The sequence below is a fragment of the Labrus mixtus genome, chromosome 10 (genome assembly GCF_963584025.1).
Source record: "Labrus mixtus chromosome 10, fLabMix1.1, whole genome shotgun sequence".
Lineage (NCBI taxonomy): Eukaryota > Metazoa > Chordata > Actinopteri > Labriformes > Labridae > Labrus > Labrus mixtus.
Genome location: NC_083621.1, coordinates 10,309,765 through 10,322,724, shown reverse-complemented (window position 1 = coordinate 10,322,724; position 12,960 = coordinate 10,309,765). Strand labels below are relative to the sequence as shown.

The 12,960-nt window shown below is 39.6% G+C and overlaps 1 protein-coding gene across 1 annotated transcript in view; it reads right to left on the bottom strand.

Moving 5' to 3' along the window:
- Positions 1-12,960, bottom strand: part of LOC132981928 (dedicator of cytokinesis protein 2-like) — a 94,117-nt gene that overhangs the window by 79,820 nt on the left and 1,337 nt on the right. Inside the window, exons 2-17 of the mRNA XM_061048067.1 lie at positions 11,863-11,946; positions 10,545-10,585; positions 10,294-10,349; positions 10,101-10,197; positions 9,866-10,014; positions 9,438-9,573; positions 8,390-8,547; positions 7,178-7,259; positions 6,670-6,805; positions 6,008-6,083; positions 5,779-5,855; positions 3,469-3,719; positions 3,000-3,098; positions 2,685-2,757; positions 2,261-2,364; positions 315-516 (exon numbers count right to left, since the gene is read on the bottom strand). Coding sequence (XP_060904050.1) covers positions 315-516; positions 2,261-2,364; positions 2,685-2,757; positions 3,000-3,098; positions 3,469-3,719; positions 5,779-5,855; positions 6,008-6,083; positions 6,670-6,805; positions 7,178-7,259; positions 8,390-8,547; positions 9,438-9,573; positions 9,866-10,014; positions 10,101-10,197; positions 10,294-10,349; positions 10,545-10,585; positions 11,863-11,946 — 1,821 coding nt within the window. The remainder of the gene's footprint in view (positions 1-314; positions 517-2,260; positions 2,365-2,684; positions 2,758-2,999; positions 3,099-3,468; positions 3,720-5,778; positions 5,856-6,007; positions 6,084-6,669; positions 6,806-7,177; positions 7,260-8,389; positions 8,548-9,437; positions 9,574-9,865; positions 10,015-10,100; positions 10,198-10,293; positions 10,350-10,544; positions 10,586-11,862; positions 11,947-12,960) is intronic.

The window sequence follows — 12,960 nt, the reverse complement described above, 5'->3', positions numbered from 1 at the left end:
CTATGCATCGGCTCTAGGGAGAACGGGGTTAAGGGAGACAGCTCTCTTCAATGTTTTGAACTTGGACTGCAGTACCCATTTTAAAAGCTGCGTGTCAGAGTCACATATTGCTCCTTTAAACTGACCTTCTAACTGATGGATCTGTCCTTTACCAATTACATGATGACCTTGGCCTGGTCCTAATTTTTCCTTGACCTCCCACCAATTTAAGTTTGTAAATTGTTGAATGTGTTAAAAGTCTTTAGTGTAGATTAATGCCAACGCAAAGAGGTTAGTGAAATACAGTTTATAGAAAAAAAAATAGATAAACCTACCGTTCTGGGTGAGTTTGGTGGAGCAGACCAGGGTGGAGATAGAGAAGCTGTCTCTGGAGCTGACCGACAGGCCTCCTCCACTCCCAGACACATTGCTGGAGCTGCGGCTCAGCCCTGCCACCTTGTGGTAGTCGCCATGGTGGTGGCGGGTCGAGGGCAACGACAAGTAGCAGCTCACATCTTCCATGCGCTTGCTGTCACCCTGAGAGGATAGTTATAGAGTCATTGTTAACCCGATAACGTTCACCAGCGATGCTACAAGTGTGTTGATGATCACACAGATGTTTTGTGGGTCTCATAGCAGCTCTGGAAGATTTTTTTTTTTATTCATATGATAGCCAAAATTTCTCGATGGAACACAGGAGTGGCAGAGAGAGAGACACTGGAGATTTCAGTGATTCATCAGAACCAGCACTGACAGAAACAAAATCACAAACAATGATTGAAGTCGCAATTTCCAAACCAGTAACTCTCTGGAAGATGTACATACAGTAAGTCTCAGTGATCACAAACTCAATTTCAGTTTGTAAACTCATAACTTTTGACACAGTGGAGCCAGGAAAGGTAAGAAAACTAAAAGCACATACAACAACTATGAAGATTTGTTCTTCTTAGTAACAAAATCCTGAAAAGATAGAGAGAGAAAATAGGAAAAATAAACAGTTTTGTTTCTGTGATTATTCTCAATAGAATACACTCCCTCATATATAACTCAACAAGTTTAGGTCATAGATCCATTTGGACACCAAACTCAACTCTGCCATCTTAAATGCCACACCAGTGAGTATTAATGAGTGAGTGGGTGGAAAACCAGAAGTAAGAGATTAAAGCCAGAAGTGGCACTGACATTGAGGGGAACACAGGGATAACAAGAGATAATCGAGAAAGAGGGCACAGGGGGACCATCCGTTTGGTCTTGAGAGTGAATCACGAGTAATTAATCTTCATTGGATTTGGCCCTTAATCAATAAGGGGATTCAATCTTAGCTCTGGCTGATTTGGCAGGAAATCTATTTGGCTTCACTCAACCTGTCTGGGTGGCCATAATCTCCAGTCCAGACTCACTGTATGATCAGGTCTGCTTTGATGATAGGCAATGATGAACAGAACTCCCTAGACTCTTTCTCTGCTACTGCCTACTGTATTTACTTATTTTGGTGTCCTGATCAAAAACAGAAACCAAACTGTTTGGTTTTAGCTTCCCTTTCTCAGAAGCCCATCACTCACCTGCTTTGACATGCATGTCAAGTGCATGCATGTTGTTGGCAAGAGAAAAGTGCTCAACAACTCATATTTGAAGAAATGAATGAGTCAAAATGTAAAGGGAATCAAGCCTCAGTTTGTGCATCCAAACATCTGAGATCTTTGATTGTGATGAAAGTGTTGTGTTTACATCTTTGTTCCTTAAAGATGAATGTAATATATACTTTTATAATATTGCAATATTAAAACATCATTAAATGTGAAATTTTTTTTGGTCCGGATTCCCGCATATTTAAATTGATGTGATTTGCTGATATTTTGATTAATGTGCACTGCCCTAATTTCAGTAAATAAATAAGTAGAATGAGGTTTGGTTAAGATAAACGTCTTGTGTTAAAGTGCTGGCCTCTCTGAGTCTGTCTGATACATGTCTCATCACTGATCATGACGTTGCCACTTTCGTTACAAAAAAATTCCAAAGTTTAACCATCTCTTGTATGTTATCAGGTATATTTTGCATCTTCACCTTGCATTTTAGTCTGCTAATTGTAAGCATGATGGTATAATTCTGCATATCAGGGTCATTTAGAGATGTGACTGGGTGAATACAATGAAGTTGTTCATTCACATCTAGATAAATCAGGGGTTTAGTGAGCTGAAATGTGTCTCACTTAGTCTTTATTTAGTTGTTTGTTTCTACGAGTGAAACCTGATTCTTCAAAAGTTCTGTTTCTGGTTCTGACCTTGAAGACTATGAGGTCATGCAGTCCATCTTGAAGAACGGTCCCATCCTCCTTCATTAGACGCACAAATGCCATGGCAAAGTTCTTCTCGCTCTTATCCTTGGCTGGAGATGAAGGAGGCAGATTTGTAAACAGAGGGAGGGCGGGTCAGGACAAAGAAACACATCAGGGGAACAGAAGTGTGTGTGTGTGGGTGTGGGGGGGTGTGGGGGGGGGGGTTAGGATTCAGGCACCAGAGCGAAATAGTCAGCTGATTAGTATAATTGAGTGTGAGTAATGACGGTTTGGGTCATTTTGTGAATAGCCTCCAATCATTTGGTCCTTTCAGTGTGTCACATAATGGCCTGGTGATCAGAGAAGAGGATTCAAGAATGTGGGTGCATTGAGTCTGCAGACAGGCAGAGGACAGGAGGCTGATACTCACACTCCTGGGAGGAGCGGTGTCTGAACATGAAGCGTAAATGAATTCTGTGCATTTCTTCCAGAGAGACAGCCACCTGAAGGACACATGCCATTATAGAATATAAGATGACAAGAATTCTTCAAATTTTAAAGGCAGAACAAGAACAACTGTGGGAATTCTTTTTTTTTAAGTTTGGTTTAAAGGGGCAATATAAATGCAATTCAAAAAAACTTAAAAGATCTGCTTTAACAGAATATAATCTCTACAACAAACTCAATGAATTACCAGATCTGTAACTACCTCAACACACACACATTTACACGAATGCACAAACACCTTAATTGTCTCCATCCAGCGGGGCTGTTTGATTTGGTAGTAGATGACTGATTTGTATTCACTGGCAGCCTTATCCCCAGCTCCCAGACAGATGGAGTTCTAGGATAAAAGGATGGAGAGAAAATATGTGTTGTATTCAGCTGAAGGATTATATGTATGTGTGTATGTTTGTGTGAGTGTATGTATGTAGGACCAAATGGATTTTCACCCCAGGAAAAAGCCATGTGTATATGCCCCTGACCCTGAGTAGCTCATTTCATACTGCTCACTGGCCCATATCATGTCTTTCCCTCAAACTCTACACACAAGGCACACACACACACACAAGGCACACACACACACACAAGGCACACACACACACACACACACACACACACACACACACACACACACACACACACAAATCCATGTTTACACAAATCCCTGTCCTATCATAAAGACCATCATGCTCCGTCTTCATGCTGCTCACCTGTATGACCTTGCCCTCCACATCACAGACCCACATGATGACTTCCACATTTTTCTGCGTGGTCTTGTTGTATTTGTCAAAGTCTCCGGCCTGTATGGTGAGGTAGATGTCATTTCGAACATCACCCGGCATAATGATCTCTGGGAAGCCCAGCTTGCGTGCCACCACAGTGCTGCGGTCTACCAGGTGAGGGTATTCCTTACGGATCTGAACAATGTCTCCTACCAGGGCCTTCATGGTCACCCACAGACCTGGTGGGAGGAAGAGGAAGAGGAAGAAGGAAGAGGAAGAGGAAGAAGAAGAGGAAGAATGAAGAGGAAGAGGAAGAGGAAGAGGAAGAAGGAAGAGGAAGAAGGAAGAAGGAAGAGGGAGTAATTATTTGAAAAAGACATCATTTTCAGTTGCATAACACTAGTGTTACACTCTATATGAACCCACCACTTATAACTTATAATTCAGTGCTGTCATTTTATTTTAAGTGCGCACAGTCATGCTGTAACATGTTAGAAGTATTAATGAGACATTTGAGAATCATAGAAATGAAAACCTCCTCTAAAACATTGAATCACTTCTCTATGAACCTTTAGAAGTTGTGCGAGTCATAATGTGTTATTAAACCCAGAATTCAAAAGACGCTGTTGTTAGTTTTGCATTAAGGTATAATGCTTTATAAATCATACCTGCATGATGCATTATTTTCACCTATAACATAGACATTGCTATAAGTTGTTATGAATGCTTATAATCACTTAAAGGGACCGTGATAAATGAATTTATTAGGCTTCATAAATGTGCTTATGATGCATTTATGAGATGGTGGGTTCATATAAAGTGTTAAGAGTTTTCATAAAAACAGGCATAAGCCCCTGAAAAGTATTTTGCCAGAAACAGATGACACACTGATGCTTGTCACTTGGTGTCTTCGATATACGACTATCTTTACATCAGTCATTAATGTAGTTATAAATAAACATGTTGAAGTATTTATTGAGTTTGCAGAGAACACTTTTTTTTTTTTTTTTAAGTCTGTCCATCAAAACCTTCCTCCTGTCAACTTTCAGATATTTAATCATCAGAGGCTGTTCATCTCTGATTGATTCCTCACCTATTTCTTGGTACTAACACATGATTTGTGTATATTATGGTACAGTGACGCAGGCTTTTTTAGAGCTAAGATTGTTATTCTCCTGGAGTGAACAAAGTTGATCACACAAAACAACTTGTGAGAACAAGATTACTTTTCTCGATTCTGTTGAACCAAATGTTATAGATTTAGGAACACTGACTTAGAAAAACAGATGCCTTTTTCTTGGCTTTTTTAACTGAGAGGAGGTTTCCAGAGAGGAGTTTGCCATTTTCTCTGCAGGTAAATATATTCATTTTAAAGCTGAATAAAGCACTTCAAGGCTCCGTATTATCCGAGCGGAATATAAAACAACAGAAATCCTGAAACACAAAGGGTAAGGGCTGAAGTTAAAGTGAGATCCACTTTGTTTAAATTTGTTTAGGACCATAATGTTTAAGTGTTCCAAGGTGAACCAGGGAGGTAAAACATCTGCTGTTAGTGCAGCGTAGACAGTTATTAATCCTTCTTTCTGTAAAGACGGTAAGAAAGGGAAAAGAAACAGACAAAGGAAGCATGCAGGTGTAAACATAATAAGCAGAAATGTTGTCCTAAGGAATATGAACTCTCACTGCTTTCAAAGAAATTACACAAGGAGTTGTCAGACCACGCTATAATGAGACGAGTTATGTCACCAGCCCACATTTTTAAGGCTCAAGCCATCCCTCTAACACTCTGTATCTGTGGCTAATAACGAGAGATTAGGGGTGAGTAATGGTAAGAACAGACATCTTGGTGGCCTGAAGTGCTACTTCCATATCTGCTTGTCCAGGTGCTCTCTTCATTTCGAGGTTGGGGCCTTCAAGAGCAAGACGAAAGATAAAAGCTGAGAGAGACGACCAACACACACAGACAGACAGACACACACACACACACACACACACACACACACACAGGGGACTGCAAAGTTAGCCATTAACATGAGGTAGTGGGCAGCATGAGCACAGGCTGGGGAGGGAATATAGAGGGTAAGTAATATGAAAACATCGACTCGAGGGTGCACACTATCCATCAGTGTAATATCTTTAGTCTAACCAACCGAGCAGAGAGAAGAGGCACGGATACAGTGAGAAATGACCATTTAGTCTGCAGCTCACACAGTCCAGTGGGAGCTAGCTTCAGCCGAGCAGTTAAATGGCTTACACACCGGGAAACATAAAGCAGAGCCTGTAAGTGTGGAGCAGTACCTTGGCCACCACTGTCCCCTCGTGATGCCGTCACTTTGTTCAGCAAGTTGTGGAGAAAGTCATTCTCAGCAACTACCCTGCAGCCAAACAAATACATAGACACCATGTAACCTTAAAGTTAGTAGTTAGCCAAAACCCTCACAGATAATAAGGCAATATTTCTAATTAATCACATGTGCAATGTGTGAACTGGAATGGAAAGTGGTAGCAGAGGATTAACAGGACATACGGGAAGAAGGGGATGAAATGCTGCTTTTCCTCATCACATTCGATCTTTCCTTTGATGATATCACTAATGTCCATTACTGCCAAGAAGAAAAAACAAATATGTCTGTGACTTAAAAAAAACAAAGAAACTTCAATAGTATTATTTCTGATGTGAATTCAAATCAAACACACATGACACACTGTGAACATTTTGTTTATAGAGCTTTCTTCCATAGCCTAGCACAAAAATCCCTCCTAGCTGTTTTGTAAGGTTATATGAGGATATCGGCAACTGTTTTGATTCATTGGGCACATCAGTATACTTAAGGGCAAGAAAAGAAGATTAGTGGACAATCAACATCAATATTAAAGCTTTGTTTGTGTAAAAGTGCAATGGTTGTAGCTCCCAGGTGTAAAGGTTGGCAATAATACCTGCAGCTGTTGCAGCTGCCAAATCAGACAGAATCACTGTGATCTTAAGGGAACAGGTAAAAATGATTGAAGAGGCAATTAAAGGACATGATTGTCGGCTTAAGGGGTGAAACAGGCTCTCTCTGTTGTCCTTTAAATTTCAGCTATAACTGAGGCATCTTACGGAAATACTGTTTAATACTGACAATACATGGAAATGTATAAATCGAGTGTATTACTCAAGTCAAATTTGATTCACTTCTTTTTAAGTACCTGCTACACCAAACGGCCGTCTCAGGTTCTGAGTGCACTTCTTGTTGTTTATCTCTTTTTGGTCCATCCTGCCAACCCTCACAATCTGACAGATCAGGTAAATTTTTTCTCTACCCAGGTCCTTGTTTCCCAGGTCCTGGTAGTAAAAAAAAAAACAGGGAAAAGGGGAACATAATGGGAGAAAAGAATCAATCAAGCTTTACTTCTATAGCACCAATTCATAACAAATGTTATCTGGAGACACTTTACAAAAAGCAGGTAAAATACCTTACTCTTTGTTATGTTACAAAGACCAAACGTTAATCCATCATGAGCACAGCACTAAGCAACATTTTGTAAAGAGGAGATGGGGACAGAAAGGTTGTTGGAGTACAGAATGAGAGAGGAAATAAATAAAAGAGCAATGCAATCTTCAAACAGGAAATACTGTACATTAGTTCAGGTATATCCATTGCTGTGCCTGTAATGTGGAGAAACAGTGTGGTAGTGCCCTCTTGTGGTCACTTACTGTAAACACAACCTTAAGGTTGTTGAGCATATCAATCTCCTTGGGGAATCCTTTGCTGCCCCATCGGATCAAGTAGTTCTCACTGCACCAAGGGTGGGAAAGAGTTGAAAAGCACACAATTTGAATTACATTACGGTTCTACAATGTTATGCATCACAACATTTTTAATGTTCAACCTCAAACATTTAAAGATCTTCTTATCACTCTTGACTAAAAGTCTGCAGATTCACGCCATGTGAGAAAAAAAACCAATGACAAGATTCAAGTGCTAAAAATACAACTCCTCTATTCCCAGAAGTATTTGGACTGACAGTGGAAATAATAGGACAGACAGCAAGACATACATGTAGACACAGTGAATGTTTGAGGGCAGAGCCGGAAAAAAACAAGGTTAAGGAATGAAGAGCACTACAGGAAAAAAAAGACTATTTAGCTAATCAAAGAAACATCAAAACAACTAAACAAGAGCAAACAAATGAGTTAGTGACATCTTGACAAATGGTTAGAAAAGGAGAAGGAGGTTTAAGGTCCTAATGGCGGTGGATATTATTCTAAAGGCAGATGATCGATCCAGGTCTATCTTTGTACCACCAGCTGCACTGTTAAGAGACTTAGACATAGCCTGCATGACAGTGAGTGACAGGTCTTAGCATCAGCTCTGCCAGACATCACAGCATGCTGCCAGTCTGAATCTCCTGCCCTATAATTTATGCGATCTGTATTGTTATTTCTGGCATATCATTGTTCAAATCTAGCAGAGTGAGAAATGAGGAAACAAGAGAAGGGGAGGAATATCGACAAAAGGGGCAAAAGAGAACAGAAAGAAAAATTAGTAAGAGACAAAGGAGGCTAAACCCCCGTCATGTTTTTCTGCATCTCAATCTCAGAGATTAGCATATGAAATTAGGAGTCATAAATAATAAATCACGTATATATAAACTAATATAGGTAGCAATATAAGTTCATAGTCACGCACCTTGTTTTTGACCCAATACTACACCTCTTTAGTGATTTCAAATGTATGAAAGGAGATTACATTCATATGAAAGACTTCATTATGAACATAACATTTTTATTAAAAAGCCTTAATGTACACACATTAGCATTTAAATTACCGGTGTCTGGGGAATCCTCAAGCTATCCTGAAAATACCTATTAATGATCACAGTATGAGGCTATTAGCACACGCTAAAATAGGAAGACAAGAGACACCTGATGATGGTCTGCCTGATGGGGTCATAGAGGGACATGAAGAGCTCCGAGTCCTCTCCGATGCGACAGACAAAGTTCCTGACAAAGACGTACAGGCTGTGTGTGGGGGAGGACTGGATCCGTGCCGACATCCCACTGTGGTCTGTCTGGATGTTGGACTGCAGGAGAGGACATTAGTTGTAGGAGGTTATATGAGGACAAACGTCTAACAGGGTGAAATGGCAGATTAAACTGTCTATTTAAAGGTAAAGACACATCTGGTTGGCTTGTACAGCATTTAATAATTATAAGATTTTTTTTTTTTTAATTGTCAGCTGCTGAATCCAAATTGTGTTTTTTAACAGAAAGAAGAAAATTACAGAATAGAAATGTTCATTCTCGTCTTAGATACAACTCAATTTGGTCAAATAGGCTGTATGGAGCTGAAGTGAAGCCAACTTGTGATGACCTGAGTTCTTAATTAGGTTTGGCCGGTAGACATGATTGGTGTGTAAAATGTACCATCCACTGCAGGCAATTTCATTTAGATAGAGACTTACTCTAATTCTTTCTTATAAAGAAGAAATAAAAAGGTGTGACGGGCACTGGTTTAGCCCAGTTAGCAGACCAGGTGCACCGTATAAAGAGGCTACAGTACAGTGTTCAACATATCAGCCTCCAGGCCTTGACCCTTTGACGCATACCCCCCACTATCTCTTCCTCACATTTCCTGTCTCTCTGCAGCCGTCTTATCAGCACAGGCAAAAAGGTAATAAAAAAACAACAACAATGATCTTGGCAAAAAAAGTGATCCTATCTGTGTTCATTTCGCATGAGATTGATCTGTATTCAGTACCCCTTTGAAAGGTGAGAAGAGGTTAAGGCAGATATGTTTCTGGGAGCAGTAGTGGAGTCAAACTACGGCAATGACAAAGACATGGCTATATTTACATAAATATAAAATGTGAAACATTTTCCATCCATTCCATGACATTCTCACCATATAAAATGTATTTCTCTCTCAGTTCTTTTTGATCCCTGCAGCACTATTACCTTATCCTTTCCTTACCTGTTCCTCTTTGATACGTTCATTGATCTTGGCTGTGGCCTCCTCATGGGCACGAAACAGACTGATGACACTGGCCTGCTCTGGCTCCAAAATGTTCCCGTCATCGTCCCGAACCACCTGGTCCAGCCCCAGGATCCTGTTATAGGAGAGGGGAGGGGGATTGCAGAGATTAATGGAAGGTTAAAAAAAAAAAAGAAGAATGAAGAAGAAAGGGTAACAATCAGGGTTTGTAACAAAGGAGGGAAGAAGAGAAAGGATGATGGGAGGAAAGATAAAGATGAAATAAGAAAGAAGGCTTAGGTGAGAAAGTAGCTGAAAATGTATGGCTTGACACGTCAATATGGAAATAAGACAAGGGCAAATATGGTAAGATGAATCAAATAAATCAGTTTTACAGAGCGACTATGATAAATTGTAAACAGACATACTTGTTACCGTAGTCGATCTTAGAGGTGACTTTCTGCTTTAGCTCCTTAAATTCATCACTAGGCAGGGTGCCAGACAGGAGCTGTGAACGCCACTCCATCAGTTCACACATCAGTCTCATGACCTGCCTCACACGAGTCAGTTTATTGGCCTGGACAGGTAGATGTATGGTGTTACACTCAAAAAAAAAAAAAAAACACTTTTGCATAAAGTATTAGCTTGCATTTATTTTTTTACCACAAAGAGCTGCTTCCATATGCTGCCCCACTCCCTCAATGTGGTGGTCACCTCCTTCACCAAGGGCATCTCTGCAGGCAACACTACCTCCTCTTTTCTGTTGTCAAGAAATAAACATGTGGAAAAAATTGCAAATTATAAAAAGTAAGACTTTGGGATACAAAGTCAACTTAGACCTTTTAGCGTCACTCACCCTCTTTTTTTTATGATGACCTCCTTCAGATGTATGAAACTTGCAGGGAACACTCCCTGGAATAGAAAATATGTCATATAGGTGAAAGAGGGGAAAAAACAGAGGTGGCTTTCTCCTTTCCTATCCATAAAAATTGAAAAAGAGCAATCCTAAATAAAAATTCAATACAGCAGGTTGAATGTCCGTGCGTATGTGTTATAATCACATCTCAGTTCAATGTCATAAACAGGCTGGTGTGATGGAGCTCTTACCTGTAGGGCTTTGTTCCTAGCTAAGTAACCTCTGTACCACCCTGAAAGACAAAGCTGAGGTCAACTACATCGACAAGTCTACAGAGAGACTTTCATGGTCTAAACAGTATATTGGAAAACTGAAAACTAAAGGGAAACTAGGAAGAATACAATATCAATTTGGAGTATTAACCTTGTATTTTTATTTTTATTATGAATGTATAATAAAGTTATTTGTCATGTTAACACATTAATTAACACATTAACACAAGGCTGAGTCCTTTAAGTTATATTCACTAGCACTGGATGACGTAAAAGACACTGCTCAGCTCCTCATTTTTATCCGAGGGATTAATGACAGTTTTGAGATAACGGAGGAGTTTTTGACCATGGAGTCCCTGAAAGGAAAAACGCGAGGAGAGGACTTGTATAACCAGGTGTCTGCTGTCATCGAGAGAATGAAGCTACCTTGGAGTAAACTTGCCAATATCACAACGGATGGATCGCCCAATTTAACTGGAAAACATGTTGGGCTGCTGAAAAGAATCCAGGATAAAGTGAAAGAGGAAAACCCTGACCAGGATGTTATTTTCCTTCACTGCATCATCCATCAGGAATCTCTGTGTAAGTCTGTATTGCAGCTTAATCATATCGTGAATCCAGTTGTAAAACTTGTTAACTTTATACGAGCAAGTTTATTATGTTCCTGGAGGAAACTGATGCGGATCATCAGGACTTACTGTACCACTCTCGTGTCCGCTGGTTAAGTTTGGGCAAAGTGTTTCAACGAGTGTGGGAGCTGAAAGAGGAGATCAGCGCATTTTTGGAGTTAATGGGGAAATCCGACGAATTTCCTGAGCTAAGCGACAAGAACTGGCTTTGTGACTTTGCATTTGCTGTGGACATATTTTCACACATGAATGAGTGTAATTAAATGAATGCATTTGGAAATCAATTTGTACAATGAGCCTTGCATATTCATGCTTTGCTACCTGTTAAAGGCCAAATCCTTTCATGTAATGGCTTTTACATGTCATTTATATTAGTTCACACACACACTCCATCCATCTGTTCCTGGCCCGGCCCCTCTGTCAAAATTTAGAACCCATTGTGGCCCGCGAGTCAAAAAGTTTGCCCACCCTTGGTCTAGTGTGTACAATTTATTATTTGGGCATGATGTTTCATTGTGTCCGATGTCGTTCAGTATAATTGGGAATAAATACTATTACATTAAAACTAATAGGCATACTGAGGAAGATAAAAGTAACTTTATGAGATAAGAAAAATAAGTAGTTTTCAGTTGCCCTGATCCTCCTCTGTAGTTTTGACATAGTCTTACCATCACAGGCCTCTTGGATGAACACCATATCTCCTACTTCCAGGGAAAGATGCTTCTCTCCATGGCCGACAAAATTCCACTTCACTAAAAAATAAATATAATAATAATAATAAACACCACATGAAGGTTGCAGTTTAGACTGTTTTTTTTTTTCATTTAGAAAATATTTATTTCAACAACAAAAAAATCACAAGCATACACATACATGAACTGTGCAGAGCTAAGATTGTTCATGTTGCAGGATAAATGTTAGCTAAAGCAGTCAGCTAGCTTGATTGGTTGAGTACCGCAGTTACTTGATAAAGCTTTCACGTGACAGTTAAAAAAACAGCACTAAAAGTTGCATAAGTAACTTCTTATGATTTAAATTAATCCTGTCAAATCACCAAAACAAGGAAAATAAGCAAAACAGAATTTGCTTTTTTTTTTTAAATCAGACTTCTGTAGTGCACTTGAGCTCAGTTACGTTGATAACTTGATAGCATATTGGATGTCTTATAACTTAAATAGAATAAATTAAATAAATAGGATTTATAATTATGCTAGTAAAGTGAAAGAAAAATATTATTGAAATTATTTGACAGGAGAAATTGCAATTTCCAGCCTCCACATTATGAGGATTTTCTTATTTCTTGTCACGTAAAAATAAACTGCATATCTTCTGGTTTTGTTCTGAGTGGTGAGACACAACCTGGACAAAACAAGCAATTTTAAAGCTCATCTTGAGCACTGCGACCACTTTCGACATAAAGCTTTATTTTTAGACATAGAACAATGGTTTTTCAATTAAACTAAACATCACTCAGCATCATCCATTAATGAGTAGGCTATAGGTCCTAATAGTCAGGGGTATGGAGTTTCTGCAGGCCAGTACTATCAGCAGCAACGCAACAGAAACAGGATTCTTCACAAATCTTTATGTTACAGTACATGCAGCTGATCAAGGTACATAACAGTGTAAGTATAACTATCATCAAAAAACAGCCTGTTTGCCGGTTAGAGGCTGCAAATCAGAGTATGTCCACTCCCTTTTCCCTTGGCAGAGCAAAAGAGTAGGCAGCAGAAAACAGCCTCGCTGAAAAGGGTGCTTTGTTAATC